The sequence below is a fragment of the Borostomias antarcticus genome, assembly GCF_949987555.1.
Source record: "Borostomias antarcticus genome assembly, chromosome: 7".
In the NCBI taxonomy this organism is placed as follows: Eukaryota; Metazoa; Chordata; class Actinopteri; order Stomiiformes; family Stomiidae; genus Borostomias; species Borostomias antarcticus.
In genome coordinates, this window is record NC_140240.1 from 19984420 (window position 1) to 20010024 (window position 25605).

Below are 25605 nucleotides of genomic sequence, written 5' to 3' on the forward strand. Positions count from 1 at the left end.
GGTTACCGTGTTTGGAAGCGTGATATCGATCCCTAAAACGGGATGGTCTGATTTCCCCTCCCATTCTGAGGATTATGGTACTTTTTAAACTCCAATCTGACCCATGTTGTTCCGGGAAGTTCAGGCCCCTTAAGTGTTGCATTCATGGTGTTTCATGGAGCTGCAATGCATGTGGTCCCTCCACACCCCTCCATCTCTCCACTCCCCCTCCATCTCTCCTCTGCATGACACTTTGAGACACTGTCCTAGCAAGGCACTGCGTGACTAACCCCCCCTCTCTCTCTCTCCGTGTCGTTCCAGCTCCGCGCCCCGCCCCCCCACCGCCTCGCCGTCGGCCCACAGCATCAGCGGCAGCACCGGCGCCTCCACCCCCGACCGCACGCGCTTCCCCCGGGGCAGCTCCAGCCGCTCCACCTTCCACGGCGCCCAGCTGCGCGAGCGGCGCTCCGCCACCTACAACGGCCCACCCGCCTCGCCCACTCTGTCCCACGACACCGCCGCCCTGGCGCACGGGGGGCGGAGAGGCACCTCCACCGGCATCATTGGCAAGATCACCTCCAAGTTTGTGCGCAGGTCGGTCGCTGTGTACGGCGCATGACACACACACACACACCACACTGCTCACACACAGTAGGAAGGGAAGTTGTGTGGGAGAACTTGGGGTGGTTGAACACCAGGCGAGCAGCAGCTTTCTGGACAAGTTCCAGGGGTTTAATGGCTGACGCCGGGGGTCCACCTTAGGAGGGAGTCGCATTAGTCCAGGCAGGAGATGACCAGGGCTTGGATGAGTACCTGCGCCATTTCGTCAGTGAGGAAAGAGCGAATCCTCCTGATGTTGTTTCTTTCTCTCTCTCTCTCTCTCTCACACACACACACACAAAAACACACACACTCAAGCCTTATGCTGTGTTCACACCGGGCGCGGCAATAAAATTTGCGCCGCCCAGTTCGCCCAATCTCGCCGCGGGATCAATGGGTTGCCACGCGAATCCGCCGCAGAAAGTTAAAAAAATGTAACTTTCGCAAAGTCGCCGCGCGGCAAATCCTGGCCGCCGCGCCGCCGAGTTCTGTGATTCGCGCCGCCCGTGCCACCCGCCGCCCAGTTCGCGCGAATTGTATTGACTTTCTATGTAAACTCGCCATGCTGCAGGAAAAATTTGCGCCCGGTGTGAACACAGCATTAAAGCTCTCAGCATTCAAACCACACCAGCCACCCTGACGTCCTCAACAACTCCTCCACACCGCTGGCATCTCTCTAATTAACCAGCTCAGTTGTCTGTAGCTTTAAGGTGGCAATCTCAAACTTGAGTGTCCGCTATCGCCAATTGAGGTAACACAGTAATGTGTTACCTCAATTCTGTTACCGCTATTCCCCATTCATGACAGCCTTTCCATTTGCAGCATTGCCACGTTTTGTGAATGGGGCATCTGTGGCGACATTCCTGCTCAGTATTCATTAGGGGCTCACAGATTGATGTGATTGGTGCCTCAGGTTGACATGATGCGTTTTTGGTTTTAGAAATTAACTCTGGAAGAAAAAAAAAGTGCCTGCAGTTACCGCTTATTCTCAAAGATGGCGCCAAAGACAATTAAATTGAAGTCCTCGAGCTTGCCACTTTAATTTGTGGCACCATTTTTGGGTGATTATTTAATGAACACATTTTTCATTAATGGATTTAGGGACTTCCTACACCTCCTAACTAATGGGTTTATACGTTACACAGGTTTGTTTTTTATGTTTTTCAATCTGCCTTTGATAACAGTTCAAGGTGTTTTATGGTTTGTAGCCTACTTTTCATTACTTTTCAGGTGTTTTTATGTAACATTGTTTGTTAATGGAGCAATTAGGTCTGCCCTTCTGAAACAGCCATCACCTTTTCACCTGCAGTATTACCAGACCAGTTCATTTAATAACATCTCCTACACCATCTTTCTCTTCCAGTCTGTCATTGATCTTTCTCTCACGTGACTCCTATCCCCACCCTCTTCCTCCTATCCCCACCCTCTTCCTCCTACCCCCACCCTCTTCCTCCTACCCCCACCCTCTTCCTCCTATCCCCACCCTCTTCCTCCTGTTTTTTTTTTTTTTTTTTGTAGAGCTCTATCTTTCAGGCCTAACCGGAGGTACAGTAGGAGCACAGAATGGTTACCCTAGTTCTAGCCCCTCCTACCCCCACCCCTCCCTAATCTCTCCTTCATGAAGCCACGCACGTCTTAAATGACTTGCTACCCCTCACACCCTTTGTGCTGTGTTGGACCGAAAGTCTTTTTCTTTATTTTTTTAACACTGGAAAACACTCTGCTGCCTGTCTGTTCCTCCCAGTGTCTGGCCCTGCTCTTCTGACAGTCTGACACCTGGATGACATGGCTCTGCTGCCTTGTTTGCTTTGACCTGCCCTGTCTGCTGTCCTGGTCCTGATGGTCCTCACGGTCCTCACTTTGACTGTGGAGACCATGTCTGATATCTATGGGGTTAGATCTGTTTCAATACTTGTCAATATACACCACGTTTCACAAATGTTTTTTGGTGATTCATAAATAAATTCTTGTTTCACAAATGTATTTTTGTGGTTCACAAATATATTTCAAACTCACACATATGCACCACTTGTATTTACTTGCACCCGAGACACGAACCATGAAACTGCTGAAACAGATCTACCGTCAACCCTATGCTAGTTTTTTCATTATGTTTGCAAATATATTTCTGTGATTGACAAATACATTTTTGTGTCTGCAAGCTGCAATGGTGAGTCAACCTGGGACAAGTAGCAGACGGACGGGGAAGAACCCGACATGGTCTTCACACGCACGCACGCGCACACACACACGCACACACACATTCAATGCTCATAAAAGTATACGACGGACACGCGATGGTAGCGTGACAAGCTAACTAGCTAACGTTAGCATGAAAGAGATCAAATGCACGTGGCTTTAGTTTTCCTTACACAATGTCAGGCGAACCAGCACAATAAAGTACTCGTGAACTTACCTGAAAGTTGTTAGCTTGCACTGGTCGCAGCTCTTCACAGATCTTCTCGTTCGCTTGCTGTCCTCGAAGTGATTCTGAGACGTGCCGTTTACAAGACCACACACACTGATTGGTCGGAGCTGCCTTGTAATCTTATTGGCTGGAGATGAGGCAGGGTAGATTTTTTCTAAACGTTTCATAATAGATGAAACGTAAAATTAAATTCAAGTGGTGCAAGTAAATACAAGCAGTGAACATGTTTGTGAGTTTGAAATGTATTTGTGAACCACAAAAATATATTTGTGAAACAAGAATGTATTTGTGAATCACACAAATGTATTTGTGAATCACAGAAATATATTTGCAAACATTATGAAAAATAACTATCATAGGGTTGACGGTAGATGTGTTTCAAAATCAATTTTGATTTGTGTCAGCAGTTTCATGGTTTGTATCTCTCGCCAGAATGGTTTGTGTCTCAGGTGCAAGTAAATACAAGCATGTTTGTGTGTTTGAAATATATTTGTGAACCACGAAAATACATTTGTGAAACAAGAAATTATTTGTGAATCACCCAAAAACAGATATTGTATTGAAACAGATCTAACCCCATACATATCTGTCCTCAGTTTGAGCATTGAATGTGTGTGTGTGTGTGTGTGTGTGTGTGCGTGCGTGCGTGCGTGCGCGCGCGTGCGTGCGTGTGTGAAGACCATGTCAGGTTCTTCCCCGTCCGTCTGCTACTTGTCCCAGGTTGACTCACCATTGCAGCTTGCAGACACAAAAATGGTTGTCCTTTATTTAACACTCCTGGCGAGAGTGTGGTCAATATCCAAGGTTCGATGCTCTCCTGTCACCCCATAGCCCTGAACCCCCCTACAATACACAACCCCCCCTCCAAGCATCCCACCTAATGCTGCGTGTGCTCACACACTGACAGCCCGCCATGCCACTCTTGTTGCCTGCTGAACTCTGAATTTTGCGATTGCTTTTCCAAGGGCCCCAAGTGAAGGAGAGGCCAGTGGCAGGACAGACACCCCAAGGTGAGACGCCCGTCCAACCGACCCCCGAAACCTCCCCACACCCCCCACCCCGCCCGCCCCCTCTGTGTCCCGTTTGTCCTTAGAAGAAAATGGTTTCCCCCCTTTATCATTACAAGCTAATAAACAGATGGGCGTCTCACAGGTTCTGTATTGCTTTGTGATGCAATTACCCACATTTTGGGGACACAAAGGTTCTCTGACGATATTATGATTAAAAATGTTCAACCAGTTAGTCGATTTCTCTCACTGGCCGCTCATTGTGTGTTGTGTGTGGACTGTATTTAAAAAAAACAGCCTTGTGGATTGTGATGGCGACGGTGTGTGTGTTTTTTGTGTGATTTTTGTACTGTAGCCGTGCATGGTGATTTGAGGGAATCCTGGTATTGGTGTCTGCACTCCACTGACCTGGTTTTATGTTTTATAGCTGTGATGATTTTTCGTGTTTTTTTAGCTGTGTTTGTGTTTTCATGAGAAGGACACTGGCTTACTGTGCATGTGGTTGTAAATGGTAAATGGACTGTACTTATATGGTGATTCTATCTAAAACCTTTTTTTCCGGTGACCGCTGATGAGTGACACACACACACACACAAAAACACAACACATGGATGTGCAGACACATTCACACACCATGGCAGCCAGCTACCATGCAAGATGCTAGCCTGCTCATTGGGAGCAGTTTTGGGGCTCAGTTTTTTAATGCTCTCCTGTCTCCGTTACCCCAGGAGCACGTCGGGGGAGTCCCGGGAGGATGAGGAGGGCGGGGCCCGCGACGCCAAGCCCCGCTCGCTGCGCTTCACCTGGAGCATGAAGACCACCTCCTCCATGGAGCCCAGCCAGATGATGCGGGAGATACGCAAGGTCCTGGACGCCAACAACTGCGACTACGAGCAGCGTGAGCGCTTCCTGCTCTTCTGCGTCCACGGCGACGCCCGCCAGGACAGCCTTGTCCAATGGGAGATGGAGGTGTGCAAGCTGCCCCGCCTCTCCCTCAATGGTGTGCGCTTCAAGCGGATCTCGGGCACGTCCATAGCCTTCAAGAACATCGCGTCCAAAGTGGCCGACGAGCTCAAGCTGTGAAAGTCCCCCCCCCTCCTCCACCTCTTCCTCCTGGCAAGCAGATAAACTGAAGACTATTAATATACAATGTTGAAAACGGACAGAGGGAGGGAAGGAAACGGAAAGCGTCAGTATACTTTGAGGTCACTGGCGCCCCAACAGGTATCAGCCCCAAAAAGAGTCACAACGCCACATTGAATTTACCCGCTATTCAAGGCTACTGCTGTATTGTTTGGTGAAACGAATCGTAGAGAAAAATACACTCCCATTTCTCCTCCTGACGCAACCCCTGGTCACTGGTTAGAATCCTGTGTACCTTGGTCGATGGCTAGAACCCTGTGTACCTTGGTCACTGGCTAGAACCCTGTGTACCTTGGTCACTGGCTAGAACCCTGTGTACCTTGGTCACTGGTTAGAACCCTGTGTACCTTGGTCGATGGTTAGAACCATGTGTACCTTGGTCGACGGTTAGAACCTTGTGTACCTTAGTCGATGGCTAGAACCCTGTGTACCTTAGTCACTAGTTAGAACCCTGTGTTCCTTGGTCGATGGTTAGAACCCTGTGTACCTTGGTCACTGGCTAGAACACTGTGTACCTTGGTAGATGGTTAGAACCTTGAGTACCTTGGTCGATGGTTAAAATGTGAGATGAGAACTGACAGGAGAATGAGGTGACAACTGACCATCACTGCAATAATCTGAGCCTTCGTACTGATGGCCCTTAAATTTCAATTCCATCGCTAAATGACCAGTTGAAATAGAGACTGCAAAGCTACTTTTTCCACATGTACAGTTAAAAAAAGAGAATGTTTTGTTGAGTACAAATTGTTCATAGAGTTGTATAAAACAAGACTCGTCAGCCTAACGTCTGCAGGTATTGTATAGTATTTGTTTCTGTACAGGAAGTGTATGTTTGTGTCATACTGTCTTTTTTTGGGGGGGGGGGGGGGGGGTTCTTTCCTTGTGTTGTCTGTGTAGAATGTTTGCCTCCACTGAAGTGTTTGTCTTTTTTTTATTCACAAGGAAAAGAACAAGTTAATTTTTTACTTTCCATTTCTGATAAGTTAATTTCCCAGAAATAAGATGAATATTGCGTGAATGACAGAAAAAGGAACATGCGTACATCCCAAAGTCCCAAGTCATTCCTCCTAATGCACTAATTTGGCCACAATCCTCCATGTAGCCAAATGATTTATTAGCACAGTTCTGTTCTGTTGACAAGCCCTTTTTAACCGTATGGGACCCCAACGTTGTTCAAACCACACCCTTTTAAACTTACAGGACCCCAATGTTAAACAAACCACACCTTTCTAACCTTACAGGACCCCAATGTTGATCACTGACAGAAGGACCTCTGGTTTGTTCCTTGCACTAAGCCTAATTTATGCGGTCTTAAGGTTGACATGAATGATGTAGCCAGCATACTCTTTATGAACAAGCAGGTGAGCCAGGCACAGACTGAGGATGAGGCGTGTTGAAGGACAAGATGCAGCCAGAGCGACGAGTCCAGAGATTACAGTTACAGACGCCCCATGTTCCGTGTCTTGCTTATGACCGCTCAGAGCTCGACGCTTAAACATTCAGACGAAGCTGAGCGGACCGTCACTCAGACCAGCTGAGAGCTGTTCTTTCTGCATCACAGCCGACTGATATTCATAAAACCCCATGGTTTTGTTTGGTTCATGCTTGTTTTTATTAATTTTAATACAAATGTATTTATTCCACCACATTATGCCTTTTTTAATGTGCTGCTTGGTATGTCGGAGGCATTCACCTGTATGAGAGGAAATAGGATTTAACTGAAGTGTCTGAGAGATATTTTAATTTGACTTTTTATTTTCTCCCCCACTTTGTAAATCAGTGACTGCGGTTAGAGTAGGTGAATAGAACCACTAGTGCTGGTACATTTCTACTCGTTATTTTGTACTGAAGTAATGAGGGTTAACTGTGCAATGGAGTTCCAAGTTGTATTACTGTAAAGAGCAGAAGGGTCCTAGACTGCACCCTTAAAATGCCAACCAGAAGGGAAAACAATGCAGAATTTCCTATTTTATTTTTTTGTTGTTGTTCCTTGTCAAAAATAAATTAGAAAAGCTCAGAGGGTCGGGGTTTGAAAATAAGAAACATCGTGAGCTGAAGTGTGACCTCTCTCTCTCTCTCTCTCTCTCTCTCTCTCTGACTCTCTCTCTCTCTCTGAAAGTCACTCCACATTGTCCTGTGGTACTTCTTCGTGGAATCATGGCCCATCTTTCTCATACTTGTACCAATCCCAGTCTTTTCAGATCTGCAAGTGTCCAGTGGGAGTGGGCTTGGGGTTGTCTCTGGACAAGGCTATGAATAACATGTGGGCTGCCCCCCGTCAAGGCCCCCTCCCACTATTCTGACGGTACACTTCCCAGGGAGATGTCTTTTGTGTTGCCTTAGCCGAGTGTAGAGGAGCAGAAAGGGTTTTTAACGAAATGTAAATGCTAACAGCATCCCCTCCATTAACGCAGCTCCTCCCTCCTCTCTCCCCCCTCCACCCCTCACCTACCCCCCTCTCGCTCTGCCCCCCACATCCCCCTCTCTCTCCCTCACCTCTACCCCTCACCCCCTCTCTCCCCCCTACCACCCCCTCACCTCCCCCCTCTCTCTCTCTGTCTCTCTCCCTCACCCCCTCACCTCCTTCTCACGCCCTCCTCCCTCTTCCTCTCTCCCCCCTACCACCCCCTCACCTCCCCATCATACATGCCAGGAGCAGTTGGGTGAGTCATCTAGATTGAGTCTTGCTGGTGCAAAATATTAAAGCTTACTTGAAAGGAGTCTGAAGACAAATTTCTTGTCATTTGTTCTTTTCCATTTTCTCGTCTGTTTTTAGATTGTATTGAAACCATGCCAGATCCAGCCTGGCTTATGTGCGTGGCTGGCTTGTTTCTGTTCAGGACTGGTCCAACGGAAGCTAGTCACGCCACTGAAATGGCTGTGAATTGAAATGACATGAAATAATGTCTGATAAATTAAGATAGGTCTTGTCACCTGGACACATCCATTCCAATGCTTCCAATTCTATTATTCTGTTTTGGTGTCCTCCTTCCAGTCCCTAGTGTGGGTTGGGGTTAGAATAAGGGGGTTGGGACAGGATCTGACCTATAAGGCAAGAGGTAAAGGTTGGAGTGAAAGGATGAACATGTGGACGTTTGGGGTATAGTCCCATAAAGTCATCCCCACTGGGGCCTTGAACCCCCGTCTCCCGGGTGGGAGTCCTATGCTTTCACCGTTACTCTACTTGTGCAGTGGAGATTGGCAGGTTGATTTTGATGTCCTTTATTTTGGTGTGCTGGGACTACTGCCTCTTGTGGTGCCAACAGAGAAATGCAGGTCAACATTGACTCGAGGGAGGGAGTGATAACAAGACAAACGCTATTCTAGGTGCGCTGGCTTACAGCCATGCACAAAAAAACACTGCCTCTTGTCTAGGTGCACTGGCTCACAGCCATGCACAAAAAATACTGCCTCTTGTGGTAGCAACATAGAACTGCAGGTCAACAACACGACGGAGGAAGGGAGGGAGTGACAACCGGACATTTGCCATCTTTGGTGCGCTGGCTTACAGCCACGCACAAAAACACAACAGCCCCAGAGCCATTCAGTGTCAATGTAAGGAATACCAAGTGGAAACTAAGGAATACCAAGTGGAAACTAAGAAGACAACCTTTTCTAATTTTGTTAAAAATGTATTGTAATAATTTCGATGTTAAAAACTATTTTGTTCACAAACAAGATCTTTCCATTTTGGGGCAGTTTTTTTAAACCTTTATTTACCTAATTTGCAGAGCTGCTGAGTGTACAACAAAATAGAACAACAAAATAATGTACAGTGCACTTAGTTAAAAACAGTTACCGCATCTATCATGAAGAAATGAAATCAGGCATTTAAATTCCGTAAGGGAAGGAAGAACTTCCAACTTTATCTTGTACTGAATGTCAGTTATGGTAAAACACATACCAAGTTACACATTTTATAAATACAAAACATTTTTAGATAACTTCACTTTTGTATTTGAAGTAATGATGGACTAGTATGATATTGTAATGTCATATACATTGAAATACACTAGGTAGGCCTACTCACTATGCTACTCACTTTATCTTAACACAATGGATTTGCAAACGACCCAATACCCATTCGGTCGTTACGAAAACCCTTTAGCTTATATAAGAAAAAAATAATTCAGACGTCGACTCTGATCAAAAAATTCCTGGCTTTTAGCGATCCGACCTCCTCCGGTCTCCGCTCTACTTCTGGGCAGGAACCAGCTCGTCGATGCTATGGCCCTTCTCCAGCCGCTTCTCCATGACGATAAGCAGCTTGACCCCGTCGACCACCAGCTGTGCGACCCCCACCTCGCTGAAGCCAATGGTGGGGATGTTGCTCACTCTGTACTCGCCTAGGCAGACTGCCAAAGGTAAAGCGCCATCACTAAGGGGAAATCTGCTAACACACAGGTTTACGTAATCAGTCTTATTTAACACTAGTAGAAAAATACACTTCCATTATTTAGGCAATTTCAGCTAGTAGGGTAAATGGAGTGTAGACATCTTATATAGTGCTTTTATGTAAAGTGCTTTACAATGAAGGCCTCGAATTCTCCCATTCATACAAACATTCACACAGCAGGTGCCATGCAAGGTCCTTGCCTGCTTGGGAGTGATTAGGGGTTCAGTGTCTTGCCAAAGGAAATTTCAACATACGTGTAGACAAGAGAAGTCGGGATTTGAACTACCAACCCTACAATCATTGGACGACCCGCTCTGCCTCCTGGACCACAGCCACTCTTCAGGGTACTGTGCCTGGCTGTAAATGTGGTCCTTTTTCCAACAACCGTGCTGTGCTCAGCCATTCTGTCATCAGTCATTCCGAGACAATTGCTGCGTTCCGAATCGCATACTTCTACTTTTTACAACCACAGCAGCCCCTAGAAAGTATGTACTTTGCACACAGTATGCATCTAATTGGGACATACCACTTTGTCATAGCATTGTGCCTTGAAAGCTGCCCACATCCGTCGCAGTCCATAAAGGACACAGCTGTTGCGACTTACACATGTGACGTAATTTCTGCTGTGCAATGGATCAGAATAGCTAGAAAAGTGTGTTGGCTTGCATACTGCAAAACACAACGGATTATGTAGTTACTGTGACATATTACACATACTACATGTGACATACTATGTATTCGGACATACCTGTACTACATCTTTTTTTGGCCTACTATACAGTATGGAAGTATGCGATTCGGAATGCAGCCAATGTTATGAAGAATTGCAGCGGAAGGCAAAATACAGTGTGCCTGCCTGCATTACCAGTGTTGTCCATGTGGAGGCGCAGTCTCTTGAGGACGTCCTGCAGGCGCGCATGTGCGGGAAGGTGGTGCAGTCTGAGGCGGACGCTGGACCTCAGCCCTGTCCCCACGTCCGCTGGCGAGCTGACCACCCAGCCCAGAAGCTGCTTCCACACGAATGGGTGTCTCAGCTGCTTGTACAGCGCCTCCAACTGGAGAAGCAGGGGTATAGAGCCGTTTAAGGACCCGCTTCGTAGCTCGGGCCTGGAGCTTAGCCACTCCGTATTGGAGCCTGAATATGACGCTATAATGACGCGTCCATTATGATTAAGGACTATGAACTAGACAGAGATTAAAGACCTTTGAGTGGAGAATCTCCCAGTTTTTTGGGTCTAATGCTGCATTCCATTTGTCTTGGAGGTGATGAGATGGGGGAGATGGAGGACGACGTCAAACACAAAGTAACCGCTGTATAGTAGAGCAACAACAACACCTCGGAACAAAGTTGGATGTTAGCTAGCTTTGTTTGCCAAACCAGTAGATAATGCGGTGCGCATACAAAAAACTATTGAAAAACTATAATAAATGTGCTATTCCGAGATGGGAAGCGCAGGGTGTAATCTTACTGGTCTCAATATGCTCTCGTGTGAAATGTACTGTATTGCAATCCGAATATTTTTACATGTTTGACATGGCTTGGATATACTGTAAGCAGTCCTCTGGCGCTTATTTTTACTGCTCCCATGGAGGACTATGTGCAAGTCATACCAAACACCTAAAAATATTTGGATTGTGATACATTTCACAGGAGAGCATACTGAGACTGGTAAGATTACAGACCGGTGCTTCACGTCTCGGAAAAGCACATTTATCATAGTTTTTCAACACATTTACATATGCACCACTGACTTTCATTGTAGCCCAGTGAGAGCCTGCAGAAAAACGTCACCTAGCTCTAAACTGGAACGTGAAATTATGGTCGCTATGTTTTAGGTTCATGATAGAAAGACCACAAATAGGACTAAATGTCTACTACCCATTTAACTGGGATATGACGTCATCCCAGGCGCCAAATTCCGACCTCCAATACAACCAGAACGCAGCATAAAACCTGGCATGCCTAGTGTCCGGGAAATGGTTACCCCAAATACCCTTCGCTCTCCAGGACCAACTGTGATGACCTCTCTGCATGAACCTGGTAGTTTTTCCAGAATACAAGGGCCAGGCCGGGTAATGCTGCTCACCTTGTGCAGGTTGATGCAGATGCATTTGAAGGCCTCTGCAATGTTGGCGTCGTCCCGCGTCGCCACCAGTCTGAGGTGGTCCTCGATATTCAGCCACACCCACAGGCTCCCATCTTTACTGATCCTGCGTATTCGCGCGGCCATCATTATGAGTGTTGATTGTCAACTTGTAGGTTAGTGATGAGTAAATGGACAATGAGAGAATCTGTAGGAGGGCATGATGTTTAACATGTGAAGAAATTGATGGATTAATGAGGCTAGGGATTCTGCAAAGCTTCTTAGAGATGATCTGGCTCATAAGACCAGGAATCATTTCTGTTATACTGAGTCATACTATTATTGCAACAATTTTCCCTCAGGGATGAATACATAAAGTAACTATCTATCTATATGTATCTATCTAAATGTTCTGGCTCCTACAAATCACCCCAAACTGCCACAAACCCTGAACGCTAGTTCAATTCCTGAGTGCATATACTGTACCCCTGGATTAGAGTGGCTGTTTTGGGGTACTTTAGTGGTATTCTAGTGTTGTTTGATGTTGATTGGGGTAGTATTTGGTTAGTTTGGGAGTAGTTTGGTGTTGTGTTGTTGATTGGAATAGTTTTGGTTAGTTTTGGGGTAGTTTGGTGACGATTAGGGTAGTTTTTGGTTAGCTTGCGGGCAGTTTGGTAATGGTTAGGGTAGTTTTTGGCTAGTTTGGTGTTGATTGGGGTAGTTTTCGGTTAGTTTGAGGGTAGTTTGGTGTGAGTCATAGGATCCTTCAGGGGTATGTCATTCTAAAAAGCGAATGACAGCTGACCAGAGCTGGAAGCTAGATGGCAAAATGTGTCCTACAGCAGTTAGCTGCGGAAATATGTGAATACATGTGAATAACATTTAGACTTATTCAGAATACCTGAATAAATATGAAATTTCATGTCAATCCCATTCCCTTCCTAGACATGTTAACACTGACCAGGCAGCTCTGGCATCAGGCCAGTCCCGGGCCAGACCGGACCTTAACTGGAACGGGGTTGGGGCCACAATCAGACTCTGGCCCTGCTGGTCAGTCAGCTTCTCTATCACGTACAGCTTTCCTGGGAACTTCTCTGCCAGCTGTTCCAACGCTGCAGAGACATGAATGGACTCACTCATTCCTGTGACTGATAAATGAGTGTTTCCCACCTCTAAAGTCCATTCTCACTGAGCGCGAATATTCGCGCGAATTATTCGCGCGGAAAAGTATAAAAGCTGATTTCATGGGTTCTAATGGAAGTTTGCACACCGGGGCGGAACTTTTGTGCGGTGAAAAAATACTCCGCACAGACTTTGACCCCTGCGGAATTCGCCGGCGAAACTACACAGCTGGACCAATGAAATGGTTTGTTTATAGTGACGTCAGGCACTCGGGACAATATGGGAGAAATGCTGATTAATATAGTTTCACAGCATCCCGTCCTATATGACAAAAGACGGGATGATTTCATGAACAATGAATTAAAAGACAACGTCTGGCAGTCCATTGTCCTGCTTGGTGGCTTCGGTGAGAGTGGTAAGTGCTAAAGAAAGTTAATGTTGAAGCTTGTAAAACGTTAGCTAGCTAGCTAAGTTAATGTAAGCTTGGCATCAGGGTAGCTAACGTTACGTTACTGAGTACTCGGTACCGTTTGCTTGACTACCAATACATTTTGATTTTGTCAGAATCCACATTAGTTGACGCTCGTTGTACACATTCATAATTCTTTATTGGGGGTCCACGTTCCATACCAGCGTTGTTCAGCCTATCACTGTTGGGTAGATAGCTACTAGCTCCCTTGACAACTACCTCCATTGACAAGACGTGGGCGTGGCGTGCCCAGTAATCAAAACAAATTGTATTTTATAGCGCAGGTCCTACACAAAGGGAAGTCAATGTCCTTTCATGTATATATTATGTGTCTTTACAGTAAGACACATAATATATACATAAATGTCTGTCAGTGCCATACAGGCTCACTTGATCAGACAGGAGCACGACAGGCCTGCGGGGACTAAAATCTATGCTATAACAGTTAGATACATATATATATATATGACTGTCATTGTTGAAGGCTACTACTTTATATCTACAAAATTGACTGTCTCTCAGTAAAAGCTGCATGTTTCAACATAAATATGTAGTCCTTCTTGATACTGTAATCACACATTATTATTGTTTTCTTCTAGTGGAAATAGTCAAGAATAGGTGGAAGAACCTCCGCGACACCTACATAAAGGAAAGAAGATTGAGCAACGATACCAAAAGTGGCCAGGCAGGGGGAAAGGCCAAAAAAAAAAGGAAATTTATGGATGCGATGTCATTCATAGAGCCGACATTGGCCGACAGGAGGTAAAGTGATGATGACGGAGCACAACCATTACTACTGTTTTTGATGATTATCTTAATGGAAGACTTAAAATGATCACTGCATGGTTTGATTTAAAGTTGCATTTTACAACAGGACTGACAGTAATATTGAGGAGAGAGAGGGAGATGAGCACACACAGCCAGATGAGGACAGTGAGAGTGGGGAGCAGGCAGCCGATGTCCGCAGCCAGGCAGGAGATGCATCAGCTGCACCACAGAGGAGGGCCAAACCCAGGGAAGGTGAAGTCCTAGAGCAGTACCTTAGGCGGAAGGAAGATAGGCAGCTGGCCAGGGAAAGTCAGGCCCAGGAAGACCAGGATGGGGTGCAGAGCTTTCTTCTGGGTTTGGCACCCCAGATTAGAAGGCTTGCCCCAGAGGGACAGTCCTTGGTGAGGCTAAAAATCACTCAGCTCCTACATGAGGCAGAATATGGTGCTGCGTACCAGCCAACGCCACAGCACCACCTTACACCACAGCATCAGCTGACACCATGGTGACTTGCATATTCAGAGTTGAAGTTTATAACATCAATATAACTCCATATTTCTCCACCCCGACCCTTTTGTTTCTTTGTGGCTTTTCTGTTTTGCACCTTACAACACGCTACACTCACACACTAGTCATACACCCACACTACACTAATACTGATTACTGATGAACACACCTCATCCTTACTTTATGTTGTTACTATGTTGGTTTCAGTTTAATAAACATAATTTGTTACTCATTCAACCTGGCATTTGTCTCCCCTCTTTGTCGTGCCTCTGAGCCAAGCATGACAATATGGATTCCTTGTATGTGTTTCATTTCTGTTCTCTGACTGTAAGATCATGGTTAAGGTGTTTTAAGATTAGCATTTTCCTGCGCAGACAGTAGTGGACACATGGGAATCATTTCTGAAAGTTTTACTTGTAGTAATAATACATTGTGGTTGAGGTACATATGGGTGGATTTGGTTTGGATTCTAACTTTACCTGACTGAACATGAAAAGTGACTGTCCCATTTTACAAACTCAAACTTATTGTAGGCTTTGTATGTATGTGTCCAGGTTCTACATCCTTGCTCAACTGACAACATTGTTATGAAAATGTTATTTTTGTAAAAGCAGCAGTTAATTCAGATTACAGATAACCCTACTAACACAGTACGTAAAACTGACGGGACACATTGGTGTAATTGTGGTAACTTTGCGACGTCACCAGCAGCGGACCTAGCTGACACCGAGCTGACACTTGCCTTTTCAGTCGCAAAATAACCAAAATAGCCGTCCTCAAGGAGACTGTAAGGGAACGTAGCCGCCACTGCTGCTTAAATCCGTAACTACGATGTAATTAAATAACGTGACAATGTGGTTACATCGCAGTCCCAATCTGACTTTATTGGAAATGTGTCACAGTGGGTCAGAACATTTGTAAATTACTTAGGTTTTAAAATAAATTTTGAAGTCATACAGTTACAGAATTGTAATAATGAGGAGAAATCCTGCATGTCTGCTTTGTGTGTAATTTCTCATTTACAGTTAATATTAACACTAAAGATTTGCAGTCTAGGCCTAATAAAATAATGATAAAAAATATGCCTATGAATAAAGTCCTAATTTTGCAACCTAAATGTGAGCAATGAACGCTGAGCAGTGAACGTAGAATGCAAGGCATTGGGCTACTTTCTTAGTGACACATTTGAAGAACTAGACAAACAAGTTACACACTCTGTGCCAGTAGGTGGCGTATGCACATTAAAGTTGTTTGCGATCCGCCACTAAACCCAGCGAAGAAGAAGAACTAAACTTCCGCTCCGTTTGAGACAGAAATGATTGAGAAAGACCTACATGCTGTCTTTGTGTCGACAACACAGATCATGTAAGTATCTCAATTTCAATGTATACATACTATGTATTTTGGTATCGTCCCAGATAAAACACCAACGTTATGTGCAAGCTACCCTTTTGTAATGATTATATGCAGATGCTCTCTTTCCAATGTTAGCTAACTAGCTAGCCAGCTAACGTGATTAGCCTTTTTCTGTACATGGCTAGCTAAGTAGCCTACGTAAAATTACTCTCGCAATTATTGTTAAAACGTTCGCTTTTGTGTAATTGTAGCTTAAATTATAATGTTGGCTTGGCAACGTGAGAATATTTCAGTTGTGTACACTATAACTTTTATGAAGTGTTGCCGTGGGCCATTGTTTCCTAATTACGGGCAATGGTGGAGTCTTCTCGAGTCTATCAGGCTCGCGCGAGCTCCTGCACGTTCGTACTGTTTCATCGCTTGGAATAAAATGTGATAATTAGCTTACTCATTGATTTCGCATTAACCCACGACACCGTTAGTATGTGTTTGTTTTTAGGCATTCATTTTTCCGATTTTAACGTTAACAGAATACAAGAAGCCCCAACAATGGAGCTAGGCTAGCTAGCAGGATTTGTTATAGCAGCCATCTTGGCTTTTGGCACGTGGTCCTGTGGAGTGTGCATGTCAGCCAAGGAGAGGGTCACCCACCCACTTTCTCTCTCTCTCTCCCTCTCTCCCCTCCCATGCTCTCAGTTGCCAACCTCCCAGTTCTTGTTTGAACTGAGCAAGAAGCAGGTGAGCGGGGCAGGAAGAGGCGCTAAGACAGTGACAGGCATGGCCAGGGGCAGTCCTGGGACAGCACCACAGGCTCTGTGAGTCATGTTCAGTTGAATGCCCTCATGAGTATTAACAGAAGAGCACCATATACATATGCACACATACACTCTAACATGTCGCTCTCTCTTCAGCTCAGCCCAATGGTCTCTCTCATTCGCTCTCCTAGCTGTGATGTTAGAGTTGTGCAAGACTTGGGTGTTCTCCTGCTCTGAGTGCCCATTCTCCTATACCTCCCAGATCTACCTCCACAAGCACATCAAGAGGAGCCATGACAACCTCTGTCTCTGCTGAGGAACACACAGAGCATTATGAAGTAGCCAGTGCCTTGGCGAAGGTGTTTGAGCAGCAGTCATCAATGGATTAACTCCCAAGACACAAGGAAGAGACAGCGCAACACACGCTATGACTCCAGTGACGAAGGTAATATAATAAAGTGCATTCAACAGTCCCAAAAGAGTACTACTTGAGTTGACTAATCTGAGCTAATTTACCTCTACTATATGTTCCAGTGCCCAGGCAGCCGGTCGGCAGAACTCAGACCAGACCAGCTATGCCAGGTGCCAGAGCCGGAAGGCCTGCTCTGCCAGTTATCAATGCAGGTATCCATGCATGTTTGTGTTGGTGAAATGTCTATGCATATTTGCACACTTACAGTTAACTCAGGACTGTCTGAAGACTCATGTACTCAGTTCACTAATTCGCTCATCTCACATCTCACTACTCGGCAGTAGATGTTCATCGCCCGGGTCCTTTGAGCCATGGCGCTGTGGGCCCAGGCCCTTCAGCCCTTCAGACGTCCAGGCACGAGCAGCATGCATCAGCGATTAGCACCCCGGCCAGACCAGGTCAGGATCTGACATGTCTCATGTCGAGTTGATTCTTCCCCTTATGCCAGAATCACTACGCTGCCAGCACCATAGTTTCCTGCTCATCCCTTTATCCTCTGGTTTTCAGGTAGTTCTCTGATGCCATCGCCTGTGAGACCAACAGCTCCAGCAGTGTTGCCATCAAGCTCTGCAGATGCTGGTATGCTGAATTTTTTGAACTACTTCATGCTGCATGTAGGGATATACTTTGAGCTGAATATCCATTATGGGACCGTACAATTACTTATAGCCACATCTGTGTTTAATATCCAGACTTCCAGAGGATGATGTGTCAGCAGTTCTCCAGCGTCATGCAGAGTCTGAGGGAGATGGCACAGACAATGATGAGGCTGGAGCAGAGACTGGAGCAGAGACTGTCCGGCGAGTCTGCAGACAGCTATCGGGGAGCAGTACTGGATGACCTGCACCCTGCTAAAACTGAGGAGGAGCTGCTGGTCTTGGAGGAGCAGCTGAAGGACAAGGATCATCAAAGGAAGATGGTGAGTAACTTCAGGGCATAACTTTGTTCCTTATTTTTGCAGGGAAGTGTTAAGGAAATGTAAAAGTAAATGATTGTCTTTATGTTTTGCAGACACGATATCTGAGTTCCATTGGCGGCAAAGATCTGCCAGATGTGGTCCGGCGGGTGCTGTCAGCCATTGCCATACACAGAGTGTGGTGTGTCTACAGCGTCCATGGGAAGAGGGGGAAGAAGCCTCTGAAGAATATGACCCTCTACAATGTCATATTACGTAAGGGATTGTTCATATTTTCGCAAAATAATACATTGTCTTTGCTTCATGCCATGTGCATTGAAACCATTCCCTTTTTGGTTAAAAGGTTTAGTTATGGCCTGTAAGCCAAGCACCACTGTGACGGAGGTGTCTGCCCAGCTGCAGGAGATGCTGAAACATGCCCCTGCTCGATGCAAAAAGGTATGTGATGTCAGGCAGTTAATTTTCTCGTATCCAGTGACATGGCACGCTTCCAATGAACGTATGCGACTTGCTTTTACAGCCATTTCATTATGTCCTTAGGCATCTGCTCCAGCCCAGCTGACCTCCCCAGCCCAGCCCCTGACCGCAGCTCCAGCCCTGACCACAGTGGAGTATTCAGAGGAGGATGACCTCTTCTGCCCAGACCCTCGATTCAGATGTGGGTGACCCCCAGCCCGTCTCCCTAAACCTGCCTTTCCAGCCTGCCAGGATGGATGCCTTTTTTGTAAATTTTAACCTTTTTTTTGTGGGATACAACGGTCTGTTCCCGGTCTGCCTGCCACAGAATGCGCACTGTTTCATTTTTGTTTTTAGAACTTTTGCAATTGTCAGATAATGGGTTGCTAGCCAGAGCTTGTACATGCTTTTTTTTGCTTTTCTGGCTATGCGTAATGTGACAGACCGTAAACCTCATCCTTGTAAATATGTATACTTTTAATTTGTAATGTACTTTGTGTAATAAAATGTTCTAAACTGTTCAGTCTTATATTGGTTTGTATCATAATGCTTGCTGCTATATCCCCATATAGCATTAATTCGTTTTTGTACTGCAAATGCTAAATATAGCCAGTGGTCAGGGTTTAGTAAGTAAGTGACCATATTTGCACCGTGCGAAAAAGACGTGCAGACCAAGTCATATAAATACCTGTAAATCTAGTGTCAGCCAAGTGAGTTTATTACGGAAGTTCCTGCCCACGTTTTTTGCACGCGGCCGCACCGTATTTGCACCGTGCGAAAAAGACGTGCAGACCAAGTCATATAAATACCTGTTAATCTAGTGTCAGCCAAGTGAGTTTATAACGGAGGTTCCTGCCCACGTGATCACGTGCGTTCTTTGCACGCGGCCGCAACCTCGGAATGACGTGTCGTTCTTACGTAGCGTCTACTAAACGGCAGATCTCGCGTTTCCGTAAATGGCCGCGTAATTTCCGCACGCGGCGCACACGAATCGTCACCTATAGCGGCCGTATGTCGAACGTTTGCGCAACCTGCGTGTGTTAGTAGGGAATATATACAGTGCATTCATAACTAATTCAATGTAAGCAATGGCAATAATGTCATCGTCGCTGCTGCAGCTACTCTCGTCCATCTTCACACTGCATGGATTTTATGTTTCTGCGGGAAATGCGAACATAACGCGAAAATCCGCACCGCGTCCGCACCGCGTCTGTGTGTATGGTTTAGACGCGGAAAAGCGTTGCGCGAATATTCCGCAAATCCGTCCCGCATTTCCGCACCGCGGCAGTGAGAATGGACCTTTAATGTGCAACAAAACAAACAAAACAAACAACTTTATTTGCAATACAGTGAGTTTTTCTCAGCACACGGTGATTAGGCACATACACACACAGTGAGAGAAGTGTCCACCGATTAAATTTTTCTCTGCTCTTCACCTATCCCGTCGTCCTTCCCCCAAGGGCAGCTGGGAGCAGACAGTAGGCAGCATGCATGAGCCGCGCCCGGGGACCAATCCAAGTGCTCCTGTCTGTCTTCGCCAGGGACAGACAGCATTAGAGATCTGTTCTTCTGCATGTTTTTCATATTGGGTTCTTTCATGGGGGACTCTTGCAAACAAGGGGAGAACATGTAAACTCGCCCGGAGACCTTCTTGCTATGAGGCAACAGTACTAGGTACGGCGCCACCATGCCGCACATGAGCGATTTTGGGGTCCATATATAACACAATATTTACTTGGACTTATTTTTAACATGTAACCTGTATTTATAAACCATGAAATCCAAAACAAGATGTCAGATTTACCCCAGTTTTAAGGTCCATTCTCACTGCCGCGGTGCGGAAATGCGGGACGGATTTGCGGAATATTCGCGCAACGCTTTTCCGCGTCTAAACCATACACACAGACGCGGTGCGGACGCGGTGCGGATTTTCGCGTTATGTTCGCATTTCCCGCAGAAACATAAAATCCATGCAGTGTGAAGATGGACGAGAGTAGCTGCAGCAGCGACGATGACATTATTGCCATTGCTTACATTGAATTAGTTATGAATGCACTGTATATATTATCTGTAATCTGAATTAACTGCTGCTTTTACAAAAAAAACATTTTCAGAACAATGTTGTCAGTTGAGCAAGGATGTAGAACCTGGACACATACATACAAAGCCTACAATAAGTTTGAGTTTGTAAAATGGGACAGTCACTTTTCATGTTCAGTCAGGTAAAGTTAGAATCCAAACCAAATCCACCCATATGTACCTCAACCACAATGTATTATTACTACAAGTAAAACTTTCAGAAATGATTCCCATGTGTCCACTACTGTCTGCGCAGGAAAATGCTAATCTTAAAACACCTTAACCATGATCTTACAGTCAGAGAACAGAAATGAAACACATACAAGGAATCCATATTGTCATGCTTGGCTCAGAGGCACGACAAAGAGGGGAGACAAATGTCAGGTTGAATGAGTAACAAATTATGTTTATTAAACTGAAACCAACATAGTAACAACATAAAGTAAGGATGAGGTGTGTTCATCAGTAATCAGTATTAGTGTAGTGTGGGTGTATGACTAGTGTGTGAGTGTAGCGTGTTGTAAGGTGCAAAACAGAAAAGCCACAAAGAAACAAAAGGGTCGGGGTGGAGAAATATGGAGTTATATTGATGTTATAAACTTCAACTCTGAATATGCAAGTCACCATGGTGTCAGGTGATGCTGTGGTGTAAGGTGGTGCTGTGGCGTTGGCTGGTACGCAGCACCATATTCTGCCTCATGTAGGAGCTGAGTGATTTTTAGCCTCACCAAGGACTGTCCCTCTGGGGCAAGCCTTCTAATCTGGGGTGCCAAACCCAGAAGAAAGCTCTGCACCCCATCCTGGTCTTCCTGGGCCTGACTTTCCCTGGCCAGCTGCCTATCTTCCTTCCGCCTAAGGTACTGCTCTAGGACTTCACCTTCCCTGGGTTTGGCCCTCCTCTGTGGTGCAGCTGATGCATCTCCTGCCTGGCTGCGGACATCGGCTGCCTGCTCCCCACTCTCACTGTCCTCATCTGGCTGTGTGTGCTCATCTCCCTCTCTCTCCTCAATATTACTGTCAGTCCTGTTGTAAAATGCAACTTTAAATCAAACCATGCAGTGATCATTTTAAGTCTTCCATTAAGATAATCATCAAAAACAGTAGTAATGGTTGTGCTCCGTCATCATTACTTTACCTCCTGTCGGCCAATGTCGGCTCTATGATTGACATCGCATCCATAAATTTCCTTTTTTTTTTGGCCTTTCCCCCTGCCTGGCCACTTTTGGTATCGTTGCTCAATCTTCTTTCCTTTATGTAGGTGTCGCGGAGGTTCTTCCACCTATTCTTGACTATTTCCACTAGAAGAAAACAATAATAATGTGTGATTACAGTATCAAGAAGGACTACATATTTATGTTGAAACATGCAGCTTTTACTGAGAGACAGTCAATTTTGTAGATATAAAGTAGTAGCCTTCAACAATGACAGTCATATATATATATATGTATCTAACTGTTATAGCATAGATTTTAGTCCCCGCAGGCCTGTCGTGCATCGTCTGATCAAGTGAGCCTGTATGGCACTGACAGACATTTATGTATATATTATGTGTCTTACTGTAAAGACACATAATATATACATGAAAGGACATTGACTTCCCTTTGTGTAGGACCTGCGCTATAAAATACAATTTGTTTTGATTACTGGGCACGCCACGCCCACGTCTTGTCAATGGAGGTAGTTGTCAAGGGAGCTAGTAGCTATCTACCCAACAGTGATAGGCTGAACAACGCTGGTATGGAACGTGGACCCCCAATAAAGAATTATGAATGTGTACAACGAGCGTCAACTAATGTGGATTCTGACAAAATCAAAATGTATTGGTAGTCAAGCAAACGGTACCGAGTACTCAGTAACGTAACGTTAGCTACCCTGATGCCAAGCTTACATTAACTTAGCTAGCTAGCTAACGTTTTACAAGCTTCAACATTAACTTTCTTTAGCACTTACCACTCTCACCGAAGCCACCAAGCAGGACAATGGACTGCCAGACGTTGTCTTTTAATTCATTGTTCATGAAATCATCCCGTCTTTTGTCATATAGGACGGGATGCTGTGAAACTATATTAATCAGCATTTCTCCCATATTGTCCCGAGTGCCTGACGTCACTATAAACAAACCATTTCATTGGTCCAGCTGTGTAGTTTCGCCGGCGAATTCCGCAGGGGTCAAAGTCTGTGCGGAGTATTTTTTCACCGCACAAAAGTTCCGCCCCGGTGTGCAAACTTCCATTAGAACCCATGAAATCAGCTTTTATACTTTTCCGCGCGAATAATTCGCGCGAATATTCGCGCTCAGTGAGAATGGACTTTAAGTCAACTTTATAATGACGATATTCAATCAATTCCTCCATATTAAGTTTCCAAGAGTTGACGTTGCCTTTACCCTATGCCATGGCACTATTGACATCTCCAAGATCAACAATGTTATTTAATTTAATAAATTATATCAAACCTAAATACACAGTACACATTGTAGTGAAGATAAGCCATACCTGACATTTCATCTTGTATGTGATTGGAAAGAAGTGTGTAGTACCTTTGGTGGCCAGCAGGAGGAGCTGTCTTCGCTCTCCCCGGCTGCAGTGTGTGGGGAAGCAGAAGCCCTCTACCCCGCGCACTGCGCTAACCTCACAGCTGATGGCGTAATCACGGTCGAAATCATCACCTCCCTACAGAGACGCACATATACATGTTCCGGGACTATAATTCTCGTGTTTTCAAAGATCTATTAGGTTCAAATAGGAAGTGTTTCAGTAATGCTCTATAGGGCTGTCGTGTGGAAGGAAGATGCAAGACTGACCACTCTACCTTTAAGTTGTCATGATTGAGGTCGCTTGTCTGCGTCGTGCTCATTTTGTGGCCATGGTAGGCTTCGATGACACGGTCAAAGAAGTCGCAGAAGAGGATGTAGGATTGGGCGTCCCCGGCCAAACAGCCCACAGATACAGGACCTGTGATCTCTCCTGTAGGACAAAGATGCAAACACACGCATGTTACATACAGGATCTCACATATAACATACAGTGTCTATAAAAAGTATTCACCCCATTTGGACTTTTTCACAATTTATTGTGTTACAATGTGGAATCAAAATTGATTTAATTTATTTTTTTGTCACTGATATAGGCCTACACAACATACTACTATTAAGTCAAAGTGGGATAAAAACATGGCTTGTGCGTGGCTGGCTTGTTTCTGTTCAGGACTGGTAGGATGGAAGCTAGTCATGCCACTGAAATAGCTATGAACTGAAATGACATGAAATAATGACTGATAAATTATGATAGGTCTTGTTACGTACAGTTCCAATGCTTCCAATGCTAATCCTGCACAATAAGAGCGGGATAGCCAGTTAGCTCAGCCTCCCCATCCCTTCTCGGCCTCCCCACCCCCAACCTCTCAGACCTCAATAACCAAGCCATCACTCGCAAAGCACACACCATAGCACATGACCCCAGTCACCCCCTCCACCCACACTTCACTCTGCTTCCATCAGGCTGCTGATACAGAGCCCTGGCCTGGGAACCAGCCCGCTTCAGTAAGAGCTTTGTTCCCTCTACCATCACACTCCTCAACAAGACACCACGACCATAACCCCCCTATCATCCCATGCAACATGTATACATATATGTATATATGTGTATGTCCATGTATGTAAATACGTCTGTGGGTTACTGTATGGGTATTCGTCTTGGTGTGTTATGTGTAAATGTGAAATTGAATGTGGGGTTTTGGGGGTAATGGGTTTATGTTGTGTGTTGCACTTATACAGTCCAATAAATATGAATTTACTGCAAAGAACAATAAATACTAATCTAATGAGCTCACAACAACTAGCAACAGCTTCCATAACATTAATGGTAGCGGTCAGTGGCTAAAGCAGTTACAATGATGATTCCTGTAACGTTATCTATTTTGCTGCAATCGGTTCAACTTCTGTTTCTGGACAAAGGTAAGGGATAAAAAACTTGGAGTGAAAGGATGAACATGTGGAGGTTTGGGGTATAGTCCCATAAAGTCATCCCCACCGGGTCTTGAACCCCGGTCTCCCGGGTGGGAGTCCAATGCTCTCACCACTACTCTACTTGTGCAGTGGAGATTGGCAGATTGATTTTGGTGTTTCTTGATTTTGGTGTGCTGGGAGTCTTGTGGTGCCAACAGAGGAATGCAGGCCAACATTGTCCAGTGTGACGGAGGGAGGGAGGGAGACACCGGATAACCGGACAAACGCTATATACTAGGTGCGCTGGCTTACAGCCATTCACAAAAATAAATAAATCTATATTAACTACAAACTCGGAGAGCACAGACCTCTGCCCATGAATGCATTTTGTGGCTGTGTGCCTAACCAATATTGCTGCAATCGTTAGGTCGAGAGCTTTATGCCAGTCAAAACCCTGTGTCTCTGTGACCTTCCAATGTCGAGATATAGCCATTTCAACCCCCCATTGACAATGAATGGAGGGAATTTTTCACTCATAAGTTGACAGTTCCCCTGCTTATTTTTACCCTGGAGAAATAAGCAGTCCTGAGCCTAAGTCCAAAAAATGACAGAAGGTGAATGGGCAGCCATGTTTGGGTGCACACCCCTGTCCAAACCCTGTGTCTCTAGCACCCACACACAGGAGCTGGCTTTGTACTAAGTTTTGTTTTCATTCGTGGATCCGGGCTGTGATTCGGATCCGCTCCAAAATCCAATGAGTCCATTTCCACCCTTTCAAGAAAATAGGAAACAACCACACGCCACCGAAAACATTACCTCTCACCCTGCGTTGTCACTGCAGCGGAGGTATTTGTAAGAAATGCTTTGATGTTTTGATTCAATATGTATTTAATCCCTAAGGTTAATACTTGGTAGAAAGACCTTTGGCAGCAGTTACAGCTGTGGGTCTGTTTGGGTGAGTCTCGTTCAGCTTTGCACATCTAGACTGAAATGGAGTTGAAGTTGATTATGGCTGATGTAGTGGCGTCATAGAGGGGTGCCGGTCAGGCCACAAGGTAGGAGATGGACCACTGAATCCTCTTTTGGTTATTTATTTAAAAAGTGCACACCTGGCCTTAGTTA

At 45.4% G+C, this 25605-nt stretch overlaps 2 protein-coding genes across 2 annotated transcripts in view; one reads left to right on the top strand and one right to left on the bottom strand.

The window, feature by feature from the left end:
* Positions 1–5944, top strand: part of mark1 (MAP/microtubule affinity-regulating kinase 1) — a 58187-nt gene extending 52243 nt beyond the window's left edge. The window contains exons 16-18 of the mRNA XM_084440478.1: positions 301–573; positions 3973–4017; positions 4743–5944. Of these exons, the coding sequence (XP_084296604.1) occupies positions 301–573; positions 3973–4017; positions 4743–5097 (673 nt within the window). The 3' untranslated portion in view covers positions 5098–5944. The remainder of the gene's footprint in view (positions 1–300; positions 574–3972; positions 4018–4742) is intronic.
* A 3407-nt stretch (positions 5945–9351) lies between these two features.
* The window catches only part of LOC311311618 (creatine kinase M-type), a gene marked incomplete at both ends in the record, with an annotated part of 323030 nt that continues 306776 nt past the window's right edge, over positions 9352–25605 (bottom strand). Inside the window, 6 exons of the mRNA XM_084441368.1 lie at positions 9352–9512; positions 10419–10608; positions 11641–11758; positions 12593–12749; positions 23077–23209; positions 23349–23503. Coding sequence (XP_084297494.1) covers positions 9352–9512; positions 10419–10608; positions 11641–11758; positions 12593–12749; positions 23077–23209; positions 23349–23503 — 914 coding nt within the window. The remainder of the gene's footprint in view (positions 9513–10418; positions 10609–11640; positions 11759–12592; positions 12750–23076; positions 23210–23348; positions 23504–25605) is intronic.